The 21,460-nt window shown below is 37.0% G+C and overlaps 1 protein-coding gene across 1 annotated transcript in view; it reads left to right on the top strand.

The window, feature by feature from the left end:
* Positions 1-21,460, top strand: part of PIEZO2 (piezo type mechanosensitive ion channel component 2) — a 287,945-nt gene that overhangs the window by 84,678 nt on the left and 181,807 nt on the right. The window contains exon 3 of the mRNA XM_088061177.1: positions 19,174-19,299. Coding sequence (XP_087917303.1) covers positions 19,174-19,299 — 126 coding nt within the window. The remainder of the gene's footprint in view (positions 1-19,173; positions 19,300-21,460) is intronic.

Here is a 21,460-nt window from a genome sequence, read left to right as displayed (position 1 = left end):
AATAGTTTTTTTTTAAGTGAAAGTGTTCCCCTTTTTAAAATCCTACTAAATCTGAGAAAAGGAGCATACAGAATGGTAATGAAACAGACATAAAATAGGGCATTCCATCTCCATTACAGAATTCATCCATCTTTCCTGAGTCCATCTGGTAGCTGAAGATGAATCAGTTTTGTCAGTGGAAAGGCAACAGTATTTTTGAGCCCACGTTGGATGTTTGCAGAAGGCTTCCTTCTGCCAAATGTTGTCTTCATGTTACCAGCAGAGAGTTGTACAGAGCCATTTCATTTATGGATGGGAGGTGAGAAATGCAGTCTGACTAGCATGTAAAATTTCAGCAGAATATTGGGTATGTTTGCTAATTCTTGTTTAAAACAGAGCATTGATTCTCATCCTCTTTGAACAGCGTAGTGCAGCTGACTTCAGTGGAGCAATGCTCATTCACACCAGCCCAAATGTTCACCCTTCACATTCAGATTTACAGTTCTTTTTTGGAAGAGCTGTGCCTGTTAAATCTTAAATTAATATATTGGGGTGCTTCAGTCTAGATTGGCTGTCTGATTTCCTAAGCCGAAATGTTATGTTTTGCTTACAGTATTTAGATTTTAGAGAGTGTGGAGGTTTTCTCTTTCAGAAGGTAATAGATTTCAGTAGGAGAAAGAGCATTTAAGTTCTAGAAAATAAGGTAGGGTTATGTCTCATTCTTTTTGTATGGTTAAGGAAGCAACATTGTAGGATGACTCAAGGTTTCCCTTAATTGTCTGTCATCTCTTCAAAGTAATTTTGGACAGCAGACAACACCTGTTCTGCGTTTTAGGCCCTTTAAGCATATTTCAAATTCCAGAATGTTTCCCTTCTGAGTTCAGTAGCCTGCAATTTCCAGGTAAAAAAAGGTCCTTTTAATTTACCATGCCATTTCTTCTGCATGACACAGGTCTGTTTTTACCTTCCTTCTAAAAATTTATTTATTTAAATACTGTGTTTTTATTCAGAACTTGTTTCTAGTACTAAATTCACCTTTCCTAAAATGGCTTAGAGTCATTAGCTACTGTTGGTTATTCTTTGTTTCTCCTACATTGTTTCTGCTGCTGGAATTTGGGGCGAGGGGGAGGTAAGCAGACGTACACGTGCATGGAAGATTTTCCTCCATGTCTTGTAATCCTTGAACCAGAAATACACTTCTGGTGTGAATGGCTGCATTCCTGGAATCTTTTCACAGCCAGGTTCTGTACAGATCTTTTTAAACTGTGAACATCACTGACTTTTAACAGCACCATGTCAGGTTACTTAATATCCCTCTTAACATGCCTGCTGATACATTTGCACCAGATAAAATCGGTTCCTAAGTCTCTTCTGTGTTTCCATAAACTTTGAGACTTGGGATCCCTTCTGAGTGCATAAAGCCCTACAGTTATGGTAATACATCAGTTACCGTGTTTGTGATCAGACACTAAGGATGTTCACGGTATCCATAATGATCCATTTGAGAGGTGCTGAGGTTATTAAAGGAGTAATTATGTAGGTTTTTTTAAACTTCCAATAATGCAGAATCTACATGCTTTAGAGAGTAATCATCTGGGACTTTTTCTGATTTCCAGAGTCTTGCATATATATTTATTCTTGATGCATGCTAGACATGTTTTTTAAAACATACTTCTATTTGGAAGAGGAGCAGTGATGCATCAGTAAGTGTCTCTGAAAGCTGCTGATCATTTTCAGAAGTCATAATTTGGTTTTGTGACCTGTCAGTTCTTAATTAAATTTGAGGGTCTTTTGAATCATAGAATGGCTTGAGCTGAAACAGACCTTAAAGATCATCTAGTTCCACCCCCTGGAGAGAATGATTATGCTGATCACATGGAGCTGCCTCTGTTCCCTGACTGGCCTTAGTAGGACTTCAGGAAATATTTAGGGGACTGGGAGTAATTGAGAGACATATTTTAGATAATGCTGAATATTTTTTCAAAATATGGAATAATTTCTTTCTTATTCTCTTCCCTTTATCCAGATGCCAGCTCTAGAAATTTCTAAGCTACTACAGGGTTTAGAAGTACAGAAGTATAGAGTTTGTACATTAGAACTATAAGCGTAAATAAGAGTAGCTGTGAAAGAAATCATGTGAAGTGTTAAGACCTTTCTGAAGGAGTTTGTGGAGAGAAGGTAGAATTCCAAGAGCAGTTAGATGCCTAGTACTGCCTAAGCTCCATACTAGATGTCCAAATAAAAATACTACTCCTCAAAATCTGTGACCAGCTGCCAGCTGACCTCAAGTATCTCAAATTCCCAGTACATGTGCTATCCCCAGCAATGTTCCCAGTTTGGCTTGGCAAGGCTGCGTTGTCAGGTATCAGTGTCACAGCTGTTGAAAGACACAGATTTGTGTCCCTTGGGCTGTGCTCCCCAAGGACAGAAGCTGGTAGGCTCAAAGACAATGGCAGGGTGCGGTACTTGGGTTAGTGGTTACTGCGTGGCAAAGTGAGGACAGCCATGATCCAGGACTGTGGTTCATCTGAGCATTGGAGGATGCCTGTTGGATCTGAGCAGGCTCCTAGGTCTGGGCAGGCTCAGCCAGCAGCCTCTGATGATGGTGCAGCGAATAATGGGATCCCCTTTAGCAAGGGAAAAAAGTGACACTGAATTGCCATCAAACATGAACAAAGAGCTGGGTGCTCTGATGTCCCAGAGAAGATGCCTGAGCACTGGCAGTGGGTGGAAGCCTTGCCTAAGAAAGAGCCTTTGCTCAGTTTGGTTTGTCATCTTCTTGTGGGGCACCCTCTATGAGCTTATTTGTCCCCAACTGTGACGTCCTCCATTTTTGCACATGATTTGACACCATTGTCTTACTGTCAGCAGCAGTGGGAAAAAACTAAAAATTGTGTGACAGCACCCTGGCATGTAAATCTAATCACTGAAACACTTGTAAATAAATAAATATTATGGAGGATTGAAGTGACTAAATGAGGGTGGTACTGCCAGTGCAATTGTCCCAGACTACTGCACTTTCTTAAAGAAATCCACAGAGGATTGTTGGTTGAGGTGCATCACTGCTGTAACATCTTGCAATACATTATTGCCAGTATTCTCTGGAATAATCTCTGTAGAGATCTTTGGGTGTCTAAAAATATCATCCTCAGAATACTGCAAACAGGAACTTTTTACCGTGTTCCAGTGTGTTGTCCTTTGTGTTTTAGTAATTAGGTGTTAAATCAGTCCAGGAAATTAATATTGGTCTAACCAATACTGTTTTGTACTAGATTTCACTTAATTTTTCCTAAGCAAGAGATAATGGCAGTGTGAAAGTTAAACCAGAATTGCAATAATTATGTAAATCTCAAAAACATGAGTTCAAGATTAAAATTTAAAGGAGGCTCTTTTAGCTTAAAGACAGAGAAAAGTTTGGCCAAATGTTATTCATACCTAACAGAGATTGACTCAGCTGTAATTAAAATAACTAATGTACTTTGATCTAAGCCAAGGTTTGCTGTAATGACTTAAATATGTGGGATCATGTCTTGCTGATATGTTCACAATAATTTCATTACAAGATGGCTAGGATATGCTACCATGAGGTGGCTACATAGAAATGTGTTCACATATGAGTAGACAAGGCTGTAAATAAAAATGTTCATTCCTTCTGGGAGTTACTGTAAAATGCTTTAAAAAAAAAAAAAAAAAAGTAAAATATACTCCTTTTCTGAAGATTCATTACACTTGTCTGGAAAGAGTACAGTTTTCTGTAACTAAGGAACAGTTGACATACACAAGAAAACGTGGTATAATAATAAAGGAGAATACTGCTTCTCCCAGTGTCTGAGGAGAGCAGAAACCCAGAGAGCTGTTCAACTACTGTCATGGCAGGCTGTCTCACTCCCAGTATTTGTGTTGGGCGGCAGCGAGGGTCAGGGAGTGAAATATCCGTATTACACTGCTGGAAACTCAGCTCATGTTGACAGTGGAGCGGAGCCGAGCTTCCAGGGGAGGGCATGCTTGTCCCTCGTGGGATGCTGAGGTGGAGCAGGCTGCTCTGGTCCATCCTCACCAGGGCTGGGCAGCAGCAGGAGCTGCGTGTGTCACTGCTGGAGTGCCCATGCAGTGTTTCTGCAATGGAGCCAAGGTTTTTGGGGTGCTGTTTAGGTTTTAATACCCCAGCTTTTGGGTTTGGTTCAACAAGCACCTGAAGTGATGCTAATGCAACTGTGCATGCCTGAGCGTGCTCAGCTATACATACAGAGATGGACATTACACAGAGAGATCAAATGTTGCCGTGGTGGTGTTTGAACACAAACACTGCTATTTTAGCATGTGTTTGTAAGGTTGCATCACTTACATGTGGCAAAAAGCCCTGAATGTGCTCCAGGGGTTATCCCCAGCAAACGGCCCTGAAACATTTGTAGCAGGATTTTCTGTCATCTGTTACCCAAACCCCATGCTTGTATGAAATCAGCCAGTTTAGTCCTGCTTTAAAAGTGTCTCTAGCACTTCAGAGGATGCATGCTGATGCTGTGTGTTGTTGCTGTTCTTTCCCAACATCCTTTCTCTTCCTGCTTTTTGGTAACTTTCTATAAAAAATTCCTAGTGAATAGTTTTTAATTCAGAGGACTGTGTGCTGTAACAAAATCAGGCACATTTTTTTTCATGACGAAATGTTGATATTTGCCAGTGTGGAAATTCTTCACTTTGCCATATGGAAAAAAAATAAATAAAGAAAATACTTAAGCTTTGGTAAGTTCAAACTAAATAGTTTTATCTTTGATTTCTTGAGCTGTACAGTGGCATTTCATCCTTCTTGCCAAGTGTTGTAAAAGTTCCTTTACCAACTTGAATTTCAGCCTGAATTTTTTTAACATTGACAATCAAATATAGAATCAGACTTCCACTTTCATGAGCTTTGTGAACATCGCTTCATATTAAATATTTTTAGTGTGTTGTAGATTAAGAAAAGGTCTGAATTTGTCTGACTGGAAAATAGCTTAGGCTACTGACTGTACTGAATACAGTTGCGTTTTATTACAGGAATATATATCTGTAAATTTGTAGGGCTGGTTTTCTTTACACTGCATGTCAGTTTTGGTTAGAATGCTGGAGTATAACATCAAATACACATTTCCCCCTTCATTAATAATTAATCACTTTTTGAATTCTAATAGTCCTACAAAATTCACAGAAGTACGATTTTTTTTTTTTTTTGACACCTCACTTTATTATACACTAATGCATCATGATGGAATCTGAATTATTTCTTTGTAAACACAGTTATACTTTAGTCTTACAAACCAGTAGCAAAGTATTATGTATGAGAAAATGGAAAACATGGAAATATTTAAAAACAAGACTAAATTTCAAAGTGTTTTAATTTGATGTTAATTATGAGAAACAGCTAAATGACATTTACATTTGATTCTGGTTGTGATATAGAGATAATGCTGTATGAAGGCAAATCTTTCCTTTTTTTTTTTTTCTTTTTTTTCCAACATCCAAAATATACCATGCTGGAACTGTAGATGGAAAAATGTTTTCTTATAAGTCTAAATCTAGATGATAAAAGTGTATTTTGTATAGTTTTCCCTCTCAGCATTCAAGTAAGACTATTAACTGTACTGTGGGCTGAGAATAGATTGTCTGCTTTACCTGTATTTATGTGACCAATACATGTTTTGTACTTCTGTATGTAGACAACTTTGTATATACATATATTCTGCTAAACTGAAGCATGTCCATTCTTGTCCCCATAAAAATTTCAAAAGCAAGCTTTGTTTCTTATTTCATAACAGTATTTTTGAGGTTATCCAAAAGTGAAACCAATCTATATGGGTGAACATGCTTCAATTTCTTTCATATCAAAAAAGTACTCATTCTCTCCTTATACTAAAAATACTTGTATTAAGAACTTTTAGGAATTTTTTTTGTTGAATCCTTCCAGTTTATTCATAACAAGACCAGTGACAATGAGATTATGCTAACTGCAGATTAGACTTTACTTCAGTGATGTCAGTGATTTAGAGGACATTCAGAGGTCACATAAAAAAACAAAGTTTTTTTTCTTGCCTTCCCCACTTGAATCTCCATGTATGACAGATAAAAACTAATTCCTTGGTTGCTTTTCTTTTTGGAATTACAGAGATAACTGAAATTGGACCCAAGATCAGGCTGTCAGGGATTTTTGAAGACTAAAATTTCCTGTGCCCTTTAACATTCAATGAAAGGCATAAAGTGCAGGTTTGCAGGGATCTTTTTATTCACACTCCATGGCAAAGACCTGAAACTACTTTTATAAGTTGTGAAGAGAAAAAGAATATCTTCCCCCTTTATATCTGCCATAGTCTCCATATTTTATGCCTCTTAATGATCCCTTTGTTCATTTGGGAGGTTTGTCTTTTTGTTGTTTGTTTTTGTTGTTTTGTCTGCAAAGGCAACATCGGTGACCATTTAAAAAACCATGGAACCAGTTTAAAACCATGAGAACAGCAAGCTATTCTGCTGCACTTCCTTGCTTTGCAGAAAGCTAAAACTATACTCTGTAAAACATGGTAGTACATACATTCCAATCAATCATCTTACCAATTCCATATAGTTACTATATGTTGACTTTTTATAGTTACTATATGTTGACTTTCTAGTTCCACACCTAGATTTCCTACTGCAGTGCTCCAGTAGTGACCCCTTCTAAAAAGCATCTACAAGAAGAGGTGTAAATGGTGAAGCCTTCTGTTCCAGTCCCTAGTGATCTTTGCAAGAGTTGTCTGAGGTTGTTGTCCCTCCTTTTGTCCGGGGGATGATTCCAAATCCATCTACCAGTAAGGCAGCTGTGTGAGAAATCCCAGCTGAATTGCAGCGATGTCTCATATACCACTGCAGAGGCCTCTTGGATCCTGAAATGCTGCTTGGACAACAACTGAGCTACATGTGTGCAGAGCATAGATGCCAAACTCAGCTTCAGTGTTGAAGCAGTTTTACTACATTTGGCTGCTGGGTTCCCATAATTTTTGCTGTACGTGAAAGAATGAAACTACTGATCCTTTTATGTCTACCCCAGTAGACAAAATGCCAGAAATATAAGATCTAGTTGGACACAAGCATTACTTAGCCAAGGTCTTGCAGTGAATGTTTGGTAATTGGCTAGCCTTTGAAAAAAACCTTGATAAAATCCCAGAGGACTGTAGAGAAGAACTCAAGTATTTATCTTAAAAGACTGCACGTACTTTCTTTTGGGTAGTTTTTCATGTGTGGATTAAAAAAGTTCATCTATGACAAACTTGATTCATTGTTAGTCAGTCACTCTTACTCTAAGTTCCAGGTCCTAGAATAGATAAATTGTGTTTTGAGATAATTTATTTATTCAGAAGCAAGTAGATAAAACTTACAGTGTTTGAAAGTTTCTGATATGACAAGAGAATTTTGAAGGATATTTCCTGTAGTGGAGGTAGTTGGAATTTCCAGATTAATATCACATGTTTTAAAGGGCATAAATCTGATTACACTTATACATTCAGTTCCATCTCTGAGGAAAAAAAAAAAAAAGAAAGATGAACCCTTTAGTCAGTAATGCACTGGTTTCCTTTTACCCCACTGGTATTCATGTGGGACAAGTGTATATAAAAGTAAATTTTAAAAGAAAAATAATCACACATACATAGATTACATTTTCACACATAGAAAAAACACTGGTCACTGAACTGACATTGGCTCTTGGGAATGCAATCGAGGGCTTGTAATATGTGGAAACATTACTTCAGAGCCTCAGCAGATGTTCAGAAAATAGATGTGAACACAAAGGAATAAAATGGAGAGTGAATAGATCTTTGTACTGCTGTATGAAGCCATGAGGTGTCTGTGTTCTGTAGTGGCAGTGGTGCCCTATCCCACAGGAACTGTAGCAGAACCTGAAAAGAGTTCAGAGATGGTTGATGGGGCTAACTAAAGTACATGCAGCAGTGTCTGAGGAACAGCTAAGTATGATGGAGAGAAAACCCACATGGAAGACTGTGTGATTGAGAGATACAAATTGATGAGTGATGGGGAATGGATAGTGACCAGTTTCTCTTTTTCTCATAACATGAGGACTGGGAAGAAAAAGGATGTTCTTCATACAGTGAACCATCGATCTGTGGCAATCCAAGCATCGTGTTTGCTGGAAATTCACATGATTGAGAAGGGCACTGTGGAAGTTCACAAGTTCTGTTTACTGAACAGGTCTGGTTCAAGCAATCTGAAAAAGATTAGAGACTTGGAGGGAGTATTAATCTTCTTGTATGCTTACCCTGGACATCTGTTTACACTGCTGCAGATTACTAGTGATAATGGACTTTCGGTTTGTACAGGTGTAAATACAGATGTTCTTAGCTTCTTTTATGTTCACAGTTTCTAGTGTTTTCACAGTGGGCTGTAGGATGATGGATATTTCAGATTATGAGTTAGTTCCACACCTGGCTTGGCTTTTTCCCATTTTGACATGTCACTCTTTTTAGTTTCCTTTGCATGAGTTATAGTTTTCTCAGAAACTAATTTTTTTCTACCTGCTTAAAAATAATTATGAAAATTTTAAGGCAAATATTCTCCCTTTTATTCTATGGTTTGTTAGAGCCATATAATTAGCATGTCAATAAATTTCTTCATCCAAGATTTGTGTATTTATGTGCAGCTCTTTATCTTTCCTTTCCTCCCTTCATAGTATCAAGCATTCATTTTGTTCACAGAAGTGATTTAAGATTTCAGGGTCGTTGTCTGGTATGGATTCTATCTTTTATCCAGTAAGTGTCTTGACAGTTGCCACCAAGTGCCTGACCCATGGTACCAATCATCCTAAGAGGGCAGAGCATCACTGTTCATTCATTACTCAACTACACATTTATCTGAAAGTCAACTAGCAAGCATGGGCTCGACTTACTGTACTGTTGGCCACTTTTTTCCATTATGAGAAACAGTGGTAGGGTGAAAATGGAATGTTTGATTCCCTCTGCAGTCATTGTCCAAAAACTACAACTGTTACTTTCAGATGGAAATAAGATGGTTCATTTCTGCTCCTGAGCCCTGTAAGGAAATTAGTAGGTAACATTTTCGAGTTGAAAGTAGTGGATTATTTCTGAAAAATTGCTTTGTCTGATCTACCTAGAACCCAACAGACGACATTAAAGCTATGCTTTTACCCACAGAAACATTGAGAGGAGAGCTGTTGTGTATGCATTCATGGAATTTATATAATAGTGATAATACAGATCTAGTTGTTATTCTCTGCCTAGTTTGCAGGATGTTCCAGGGAATGGCTTTTGCATACCTTTTGAAAGAAAACACTAGACACTTTTGAAAGAAAAGTGGTGTCACTTAGGAGTTCAGTGTTTCACTGAACCTCACTCTTCTTTAGTATAAGCCCTTTGTGAGATATTGAGCAATGCTATGATTTCTTCTCATGAAGAAATCTAGCATTTCTGTAAGCACAGTTGAGTTCCTTGTTGTCTAGATTACATGTATATTCATAGACCACTCTCATGGTTTAACCCTGGCAGGCATCTAAGCCCCAGTCAGCCGCTCATCCCCTTCCCCACAGTGGCATGGAGGAGAAAGAAAAGTGAGGAAACTTATGGGTTGAGACAGTTTCAAAGTAAAGCAAAAGCAACGTGCACAAGCAAAGCAAAACAAGGAATTTGTTCAAAAGGGCAGGCAGGTGTTCAGTCACTTTCAGGAGAACAGGGTTCTGTCACATGTAACAGAACATGGGCAGAAACACTTTAACTCCAAACCTTTCATCCCTCTTCCCCCAGCTCTATATGTTGAGCAGGACACCATGCAGTGTGGATGGCTGCTTTGGTCAGTTCAGGTCAGCTGCCATGGCTGTCCCCCGTCCAGCTCCTTGTGTACCCCCAGACTTCTTGCAACAGGACTGAAAAAATAAATCAAAAGTTACCATCAGCCAAAGCTGATACATCCCAAGACAATGATTCCTCTCCCATGACAGAACATTTCCTGTAAAGCCTTTGACAGAAGCTTGTTCCTCTGAATTACTCACCAGAAGTTTATTGAAGACTAAGTTTCCTGCATTATCTAAAATATCCTTCTAAACATTTTCTCTGGTTTCCATGAAAAAAATTTCCAAGGTCTGGTAGGCCTTACCATTTTCTGTGGTAACTATGTGGACACTCCTGTGCATGTGGTCCTTACCTGACTAATTATCAGCTGTGTTTTAGTTTTTACCAATTTGCCAAACATGTGAGTCAGATTTATTGTGGTTCTCTTCCTGCAACCTTTTTCTCTACAGAATTTTACAGAATATACAACACAGTTAGACTCCTAGGAATTTTGCATTTTAATTTTCTTAGAAAAACACCCAATTCTGATGAAAGGAAAAAAAAAAATTACGGAAAGGGAAAAAATGTTTATGGAAAGCTATAAGGTTCCATGTTCCCACTGGAACAGGCATTCTGAAAATAATTTTATTTTTTTCAGAGAGAAGGAAGTGTCACGGCCCAGGTGGCATACAGGCATCACAGAATGTTCTCAAACACCAGGGAACTTTTAGAACTAAATCTCACACAAGTAATTTGCTTTCCCATCTTTCTGTTTCCCTGAAGCATCTGTGATAAAGGGAGGGAATGATGCTATGCCCTTGCATAGGTTACTTCAGCTCTGTATTGACAAGAGGGCTAAAACATTTTTGAAATGCAAAGTTGAGGTTGCATTTCAGCTCAAGGGCTCTTCAACTGGGTCATGAGCTGCATTATTCAAACTCTTTTTTTTTTTTTTTTTTTTTTTGCAAAACTTCTTTCTGAGCTGAATCAGCCTCTAGAGCATCTGGGAGAAGTTCTGCCAAAAGTAGAAATTCATACCACAGCTTCCACTCCCTTGTGAAAACATCATGGTGTAGGGTTTGGTTTGCTATAGTTGTATCAGCCCTATTTACATAGTTTTCTTGCCTTCCTCTCTCACTCTGCCATGCATCATGTTTGTTTACTGCTTATGAACACATGTTGGAAGGTATTCAAGAGAGAAAATTATTCTCCTTCTAGTAAGTACAGATTTTTTTGAAAATGTGGACCACCTGTGTTGCACATGCCCTGCTGCCATCTCCCATTACTTGGTAGTTGTTTGGACTCTCCATTGTTAAAAGAACTTACTACTTTTAATTACTTTTTAATTACTTTAAATAACTTTAATTACCTGCTCTTTATGACAGTGATAGAGGAATGAAGAAACTAAGTTGCAAGCACTGCTTCTAACAGACAATAATGACTGAATTTGAATTCAAAATAAGTATTAAGTATATTAATAATAATAATAATAATAATAATAGGTATATAAGTAAATATAAGTATTATTATAAGTATTATTAATAACAATAATAAGTATTATCTGGTGGTGGTGAACATGGAGAGGCTAGTTCCTCAAGGGAAGGAACTGGAACTCTGTATTAAAAGCCTCAAATTCTCTTGTGAAAGAACAGTTCTGACTTAAAATGTCTCAGTTCATATGCAGTAGTATCTGAGATCATGTTTATTTTCTGAATTTAGCTTGGTACAGCCACCCATCAAATTTTGAAGTGGACATCGAGTAGCAGTTATTTGCTTTGAAAGCTTATGAGTATCATCTGGAAAAAGAATGAATGGTCAGGTTCTGAGTCTTGTCTGACAAAATATTTTGTTAACGAAATGGGTAAATTGCCTGTGTAAACTTGCAACTCAGAGATTATGAGTAGCTTGAACGATGCTATTGTCTATTGATGCAAAGGATACAGCTCAGTTCTAGTAGTATTCTGGGCATGAAAACTTCTAGGAAAAACAGGAAATCCTGCAAGAAGTTAGAGTAATGAGACATTTATTATGCTGTGCAGCACTTTTATGTTTTCATTTCTAAATTTTTTTCTTTTTTTTTAATTACACATAACATTTTTAACTGTGTTTACCCAAGTCTGGTTGGCATTCCTGCAAAGTAAGTGTCTATCTCTAGAACAGCTTTTTTTTTCCTTCTTAGAACTCTGTAGTAATTTTAAAAGAGAGAGAAGCAGAGAAATGTGAGGAGACAGGTTAGTGCATGAATAGTACAGCTGAACCTGCATTTTGTGTGCAAATACAAGCCTGGAAAAATGTATCTTATTTTACTTTTAAAAGTAACGTAAAATTTTCAAGTAATTGCGTATCTTGTGATAAACTATTGCAAATTCATGTGGCTCTATCATCCATGAAATATTCCAATTTGAAATGCAAATGAATATATGATAGTACAAAGAGCTGTTTGAAATTAAGGAATCATGGCTTTTTTGTAAATTTATTAGATAATTTTCTGTTGGTCACAGTTGTAGATTGTGACATTTGGCTACACATTGGAATAAGGAATACATTCAGGGAAGCACAGATAAAACTGTAAAACCTTTGCAAAGCTTTTGCTGAAAATTCTGAATCTAGAACTTGTAATTCTACGGTCTGGATTTCAGTGTGGCTGCTTGGACACACACATTTAAACATAGCTAAAATAATTGCCTGAAGTCTTGAGCTGTTGTTTGTGGATACACATTTTGAGGTTTGGGCCTGGATAGGTACAGAATAGACAATGGCTTTAGTTAGTAGCTCGCTATTTTTGTCTTGCTGCTGGAAATCCAGTGAGTAAACCAAGTGGGTTTGTATTTTGGCAGTGCTGATGTCTGCCCACATTTAAGGCTTTGGTAAGCTGACATCCTCTGGGTAGAAGATGATGTTGAAATATAAGATACTCTTTGGGGAGGAAGGGAAATATTAATGCATTTTCTATTAAGCTAAATATAGATGTACTGCTATCTGTGCAGTGGAAGGATGGCAGCACTTTCATTATCACTTTTTTAACCCTTAAAATAATTCCTGGCAGCTTCGGGATGATTTAAGCATTATCTTTTTTGAGTCTACTTAAGTTGTTCATGTAAGACTTAGTGGATAGGAGCTGATATGCAGATACTTTACTTGGTGGATCAATGAATTGACATTGCACAATATAATTGCACAGTGTACAAGGCACACCATTATCAATTTTTATTCTTAGAATAGTCCTTCCAAAAAAATTGCCTTCCTCTATCCATTGTTGATAACTCTATCCCATTGTTTCAGCACTCAAGAGGCCAAGCCTCTAAGAGCAGCTGCATTGTGCATGTAGAAATACCATGGATATTTTACATCTAGGAAACACTGTTTAATAATAGGTATAACTGCCACTGGAAAGCATTTAACACGATTCTTACAGAACCTGAAACTGGAAGGCGTTGCATGTCTTCACATCCAAAAGTGCATGAGAAGTTGAAAACAATGAGATTATGCCTACCTCTAAGGAGAACTAGAGAAAATAAGCCATTAGAGACATCTAAAAGGATTTGGCTTCCACTGACTTGCAAGCTGTTTGCTTTAAGGCTGGGTCACATCAGGTATCGATACCTTAAGAGTAAAGTAATCAGCCTTTTTTTATGAACCTTTTATGCAGCACTGAGAGCCCATCAGTCCCTGTCCACATGCTCAAAGATGTGCATGTATTTAAGTGCTTTCTAGGACAGGCCTAAATTGCTTTGTGCCCTGCAAATGTAAACCTTTAGTCATCTGGAAATCTCAGCTGAGTTTAGAACTCATAATTGAACCCGTTTTTCATCTTCCATGGTCATCAGGAGTTTTCCTGTCAAATGGAGGATGGATATCTCAGTGCTTGTTTCATCCTTGTAAACTTTCCTTGGTGTGTTAATTTAAATGTATGAAGCTATGTTTGACACTTTTGAACAAAGTGGCTGATGTTCATGCTGAACTCAGTGATGATGTTTTCCTCATGATTGTCTGCAACCAAATATTTTTATCTCCTCTGAACCTTTGGCAGAAACCAACTTCAAATCAGAACTTTTTTCTTGCATTTATGTCAATAAGGTAGTTGTGGTATCTTGAGGCACTTAAACCAGAGCTGGCCAATAGTGGGATTTCTTTTATATGGGGAATTAGGATGTATTGATATTTTTTTCTTGGAGATCATATGACTCCAAAACTTCCGGATTTTTCCAAAAGACATGTATTGTGAATTAAATGTTTTCTTAATTTCTCATACCCAGCTGCCCCAATCTACAGTTCAGATGATGTTGACAGATTCCTGTGTGGAGTCATGGAGCAGGAGATTTAAGTCTCTGGACCCTGGTTCCAGCTGGGCTCTGAGGTGATGCTAGGTTTCCTGATGGAAAGTCAAGAAGTTAAAATTTTCAGTTTCTTGCCGAAACAAATTCTTTGGGACTGAGTTCTGTGCTGCAGAAGTCTGAGCTCTTTAGTTTTGTTAGTTACTTACCGATGAAGAGGTTTATGAAAAAAAACCCAACAATCCTGAATGGCTGTAATAGGGTATCTTTATTAGGTGAAGTGTCACTAGTTTAGGAGATAAATGCACATTAATATTTATCACTCACTGCGTGCTATCAGAGATTATTATATGAAGAATGACTTTTGCTTTAGTCTTCATCTACTGTGATCTGAACAGAAAGTGTTGTGTAAAATAGTTCCCAAACATAGCTATTCAAGAAGATTTGAGAGTGTTATAACAGTTTGGAGTACAATATATAGCTAAAGAGATGTTTGAAATATCCCCAAACGAACAAACCTCAGAAAATGCAACCCTAAGGTTACATTTAAAAAAAAATGCCAGTGCAAAGTAATTTAAACTTCGAATAAGACACCCAAATGCTTAAATCTGCCATTTGGATGAAGCCATGCAGCATATGTATAATTGTGATGATGGAATTACACTGTTGGAATAGTAAACAGTCATAAATTAATTTTTTGATTCCATTTTTTTCCTCCTCTATTCTCCCTTTTCTGATAGTGTTACAGCATTCAAATGGATACTGACCCTTTGAAGTTACCAGCTTTGCATACAGATGCTGCCTAGTACTATTTATTAAAAAAAAGAGATAAATTGTTAGCAGTATTCACTTTCTTAGAGATTCAACCAATTATTTGTCATGTCCCATAAATAGATCAGAATGAGAAAAAAATCCCCAATGTAGAATGAAAATGCGCCTTGCAAGCAGCTACCATATGATATGATATTGATAAGATGTCATATATCATATCAATCATATTTCAATCATATAATATCCTTTGTAATAGTCTAAGGCTCACGGCCATGTAAGAGCTAATTTATGTGATTTTTAAGCAAGCCTCAGTGTCAATTTGCCATTCAGTTATTCTATGTCCCATTAGCACATCCTTGTGGTAGAAGCTCTGAGGAAGTTCCAGGTGTGCAAAAACATTCTGACATAGTCTTGCTGTTTTAGGGAAGAAGGTAGCAAAAACGATCAGAGGACTACCTGTCAAAACATGAATGTGCAAGAAATTTTCATTGTTTTTGGAAACAATGTGGGTAGCATGCTCCAACTTTGTGTACAATCACGGTGTCAAGAGGTGCATGTGTGTGTTGGAAGCAGCAGTCCAACTAGAATGCATTCAAATAGCTGTACTGAGGTTACATGCCTGTGGCTGGGGGGGATGTGCCATTTACTAATCCAGCTCTTGGCTGGATTACCTTTGAAAAATAAGAAATTGATTCCTCTTCCACGTGTGAAAAGCTTTTGGCCCTCTTGAGTCCAGTTTAAAGTTGCATCTGGGCTGAAGAGAAAGAGGGTAATGAAGCCTTCACATCCTGTCAGGCTTCCTGCAGGCTTGATCAGAGAGGAGAAAGCCCTTTGCCAGGAGCTTTCTGGAGGGATAAAGAGGCTGGAGCCACCTCCCTGTGTGTTTCTGAGACGTGCTGGGGTACATTTCTAGAGCTACATGCCAGGTTTTGGTCCCACTGAGTACCATTAGAAATGACACCTGCAGTGACACCTGGAAGCAAGCCCGCTTTTGTCAGTCCTTCAGCCCAGCTCTGAGACAAATGTTTCCTCTCCTTTCCATCCTCCATAGATTTCAAAAGTTGCTGGTGGAGTGAAATCAGAACCCAGGGCTCAAGTGCCAAACTGAGGTGTTTTGCCATGAGATTTTTCTTTTTTTGTCTTGATAGATGTACAGAAGCCTATACATTTAGGACAGAAGTGAAGGAATTGATATTATGAATTCTGATATCTGCTGGGGCAATGTTCTTTTGCACATCTATTCTCTCCATTCAGCTTTATGAACAATATATATCTCCTTCTCTGTGGGATGTTCACAGATCCCAAGGATTTTTACATTAGGGCAACTGAGCAGTTGAGGTATGTTTTAGCAAAGGAATTGTAACACAGTGAATGAATTAAAATTTAAAAAAAAAAAAAAGATTAAAAGAAATCTTTCTTCCTTTTCGTAAGGAGCTCTGTTTTATTTCAGCTCTCTTTTCTCACCATCTCAGTTCTGTATGCATATGGTTAATTTTTCCTTTGTGCCATTTAGAACCAAGTTTCCAGTAGAAAGAGAAAAATGTAAGTAAAAACATAATTAAGTGGGCTTACCCAAACCCCAGTATGAATTGAAACTCATCCCTTTTCCAAATCTGTCACTTCTTCTTCCTTAACATAAATTATGCATTCAGTAATTCACTTACTTTCGCACTCCCATTTCTCCCAAGTTGTTGATGTAGCTCCAAACTTTTGAAATCCGGTTTGTAATATTTCTTACTTTTCTCCAAATACTTGTAGTTTCTAGTTTCTGCTGGCACAGATGGATGTGGTGCTAGCAAAGTACTCCTGCTCAGTAGAATCTGATGGTGGTCCTGAATGGCCATGAAGGGAGTAGCCCTTGAGGGATGCTGTAACCTGCCCTGAACATACTTAGCTGCCTTCCAGCTGTCTGTTTATCCTGCCGTGTTTACCAGTACGCTGAGAGACTATTTCTTACCCTGGGTGTTAATAGTCCTTTGATTTTTTTCCTAGCTTTATGCAGAAGGAGATCTTTTTTCAACATTTCGGCATTTGAAGAAGTATGTTTTCCACTTTTCTACAATTCTTGAAAGGATGACAGCTGTAAAAGGGCTTTTTTAAAGAAATGGTTTGTTCAGTTTAAATTCAAAGATATTTATTTTCAAACTTGTAAGAAGTGAAATCTAAAACTGAGATATATTTTTAATGATACAGAAATACTGAAAGATAGACTTAACAATTTGGGAATTGAATGTGCATTAACTAATTGTATTGCATTTTTTTCTCCTTTGGATGCTGACTCAGACAATTGTATCAAGAGATTTCAAATCCACTTCCACATGAAAAATTTGTTGCTTGATATCTATTAACTCCCAAGCACTGAGAAGAGTTTGTGACTTAGAGCTTCATAAATTACCAGTCTGCCTTTGAAATCTGTACATTTGGACACACGTTTAAAGTTCACAAAATTTGTATTGTTGAACTGTTTTTCTCCAGGTTTGAGACAGGTTTTTTTTTAGTTCTATTTCATTGTGTTCTGAGGGTGCGGTGCTCATAATACCATGAGCATGGGATCTGGTAATGAAGAAGCTAAGCATCAAATATTGAAGCTTGAAAAAGAATTGTAAAATACAGCAGTCCTTACAATACTTTACATATTACATAAGCCAAACTTTACATATGACATCACACCGAACAAATTGCTTAGTAATATGTAGCTTGTCATACGTTCGCTTTTCTAAAACTTTTGAAAAGATTACCTATTTTATTGTTTCTGGTTTTATAGTGCTTAGAAGTTGTTGTTGTCCTAAGACAGGGCACCAGGTCAGCTTCTGCAGAAGGAGAAGAACAAAAAGTGGCCCAAAGATTTTAATATCCAGTCTTTTTGATGTAATGTTCTGCCACCCAGATTGTCTCCTTTCTGTGTAAGCTTTGGAGACAAATGAATAGATCATGCAAAGCATGTGTCTGGTGAATGTATCTATCTTCCTTTTCAGATCGCAGAAAATTCAAATATGGGCTTATTCTTACCATTTCATTTTTTTCTTTTTAAATTATTTACTATATTTAAAAAAAGAAAACAGAATTTTATTACAGATACTTGGTATTCAAAATCTACTCAGGATAGTGTTATGACAAAAATTTGGAATCCAATGGAGGGAGATAGTCTATTACTTTCTAAAACTGTTGATTCATGCTTATATAATTCTTTGCTTTATAAACTACTACTTAGGGCATTGATGACATGCTTGAACTACAAGAATTCTAAAATTAAAATCTGGCTTATTGGCTAGATACAGAATGTGAACCATCATCTTCTTTCTAGTGGTTGCTCGTAACAGAAGCTTGGAGAATAAGGATGAATGAAACAGGCTGCATGTAGAGTGACCATTTCCTAGGTATATTCTGCTAGTTCTGCCTTCCATAGCCTTGGCTTTATTTACAGCCTTGGATAAAAATTTCAGCTGTGCTGTTTTTTAATCTGTAAATTAAAAAATGACCCTCAAATGCATGAAGCAGGTGGTATGAAATCTATGGATAAAATGCTTTGGAAGTAGAACTGTTACTGTAGGTCAGGTAGGGTGATGTTTAATGTTGTCTTTTATCTGCAATTCAATTTTGCCTCGAAGATTCCTATTTCCTGAAATACGGATGGTTTACTTTATTTATTCATACCTTGCAAATTTGGCTGCCTGTGATTAAGCCAAGTGTTTCCCTGAGGATTTATAAGGCATCTCTAAGTCTTAATCAAATATTTTCTATTAGCTTTTGAATTGACATCCAGTAAATCACAGAGGAGCTATGACAAATGTGTCTGGCACAGGGGTCTTCAGTGTGTACTGAAAATTATGTTTAAAACTTCAGAAGGAAGGAAAGAGGTCAGTCAGCACAAAGCAAAGCATTCAGTGAAAATATGTCTGTGCTCCTGAGCCAAACTGAGGTTTGTGTCTTGTTATGACCCCTGCCATGTAATAATTTTGTAAAAAGTAATGAGATTAACAGGCTTTTATTTTCTCAAAGGTAGAAGTATCATTCATGTTTTGTCTAAGTACCAGGTAATGTGTTAGTAAGCATTGTAATGTTATTATTATTGATGTAAAATTGCTCTCTGGAGACTTAAAAAACTTTTTTGTTTAATTAAAAAAAATAAAAGGAAAAATGTGCAATAGCAGTCGTGGTTTATTTTACTCAAAGAAACTATAATTAAAGTATAATTTTTGCTATAACGTTGACCATAGGGGACAATCATGATTAATGTGGAACTGACTGGTAGAAATATCTTTGGTCAGGATATTTTTATGGTTTTATACTGAAAATCTTTAAGCAATGTTCATAAATTCACCTGCTATCTGTATGTATATTTTGTCCTTTAGGGCACACAGGACGATTACTGAAATCTCTGTGTTTCACCAGTCTGTCATTTCTGCTGCTGCACATCATCTTTCAGATTACAATAAACAGTCTCGAAGCTGCAAAAAGTATTGAACCTGGTTTTAACTGTGAGTAAAACATTTTAGTTTTTCTTAGAATTTTAAATATCCAAATGCTTCTGTGGTTTGAAAGGGGAAGGGTTGATAAGAAGGCACTTAGCTTTGTGCTCCTGTGGGTTTGCAGCTTGCTCTTGTTTTCCAGCTTTTTATCTTAAAAATTACTGTTAGTAAGGCAGGAAGACTAGAAGGGCTTAAAAAACAAAAGAAATTCATATTTAACTACTTATATATATATATATGTATATATATATATACACGCATATATATATATATATATATATATATATGAAATTATAAACTATTCTTTTCCCACCAGAGATGCATTTTCTTTGAGTTTCCCACTGACTATTGTTATGTCTTCATCTTTTATGCTTTCTCAAAATCACCTCAGGACCTGAGGAAACTACTCATTTGTATCATTAGATCATAATTCAGTGAATTAAGAGTAAAATGAAATAAAGCAACAAACTTCCCTCTGTCTATGTATTATGCCCCTCTCTGGCATAACTCTCTTTAATTTTTCTTTTAATTTAAGTATTGATTCCAAAACTTATATTTCTAAACTGTATTTATCTCTTTCTTGTCTGTGTTATATGGGAGGCAGAATTTTCAAGTTTTCATTTGTGTGTAAGTTCTCCTTAAAATATATTGCATGACATTTTGTATCTTCCTCTCTCAGGAAATGTTGTTCAATAATTCAGAAAGCAAACATTCTTTATTGTCTAGAAGTTAATTAAAATATCTATCCAGTGATTTAGATATGCAACCTCCAGGTAGAAGCTATTTGTACTTGTCTTACTGTGCTTACATTTAACATTTAAACTTGTCAACTTACCTTTGATAAATGTCCATTTAATTTATGACAAGGTATGCTGCTGCCACTTGAGTAAACAGTTGTATTACAATTCAGCGCAAGAAACCTTATGTGATGTAGAGGATTTGACTTAAATAATAAAATCCTAAGAAAACTTGAAGTGAGCATTACCATTTCACCTTAAGCTTAAACCATTTCCTAAAGTAAAAGGCATAATTGTGTTCATTAAATACCTGTTTCATCTGGAATATCTTGGGCTCTATTGGTTCAAATCAGGCCTTCAGAATCTAAAAAAATACTTCCTATTTTTTTTCAAAAATGTATATCATTCACTGAATGAGCTGGATAAATTTTTTTCCATATGAGTTTAATGTTCTTATGAGTATAATATAATATAATATAATATTAATAAAACTATAATCTAATTTTTACTTAGATTGGAGTAATTGCATCGTCTAGACACTATTTGTATGATTAGAGAGTTCTAAGACAGAGTTGCAACCACTGGCTTTTTCCTACTTTTATGGTGGGTGCAGTGGGAATTAAAATAATTATTTCATCCTGAAGAGCACACTCTTCAAGATGAAACGCATCATTTTTTACTGTTTCTTCAGAGTTGTCGAGTGTAGCAGCTCCTCTTTCAGCTGCCATTGGTAATGATCTCACTTGGGGCTTCACAGGGCAGTGGGTGTAGCTGTAGGAGTGCATTAAATGTTATCAGATTGCTCTCTGACACCAAGGCCACTTGACATTCCCACATATTCACTATTAAACTCTTTTTTTGCCTCCTAAGTGCAAAGGGTGGTTTAAAATTGTCTGCTGGGAATGTTATTTGTCCCAGAAGAACACCCAAACTGTGCCCAAGTTGTCTGGGAGAGAAGTTCATTGATCAAAGTTGTTCCAAGAGTTTTTAAACTGTTTAGCAACATGAAATATTCAGCTGTTGAATTTCAGTGTCTGCATACAGAGTACACTGGCACCATTTTGTTTACTGGTATGGTTATAATCAGTGAGATGCAGGTGAAGCCAATAAAAAGGGCAATCTGATACTGGCATTGCTGGACCCCCAAGGTGCTGAAGGAGAAATTAAAGACTGTTGTGAGTGTAGGGTCTAGAAAAGCAGAGCATTTGCTAGGTCAGGGAATAAGGTCAATTATCGTCATTTAATGACACCAGAACTTAGATGTTGCTTTGTGGGAGAGGAGATGACAGAATTCCTGCTCCAGAAATCACCTTGGTACTACTTCTGCTTGTAACAATTGGGTGACACAGCCCCACTGGTTTCCTGTTCCCCAGCCATATGAGGAGTGCTGTACAAAACTGACTGCGGATGTGGGCTAAGACATAGCTGGAGAA

Source organism: Pseudopodoces humilis, chromosome 1 (assembly GCF_049639895.1).
Source record: "Pseudopodoces humilis isolate 2021_Gansu_Grassland_sample_001 chromosome 1, ASM4963989v1, whole genome shotgun sequence".
NCBI lineage: Eukaryota > Metazoa > Chordata > Aves > Passeriformes > Paridae > Pseudopodoces > Pseudopodoces humilis.
This window is presented reverse-complemented; position numbering and strand designations above follow the sequence as displayed.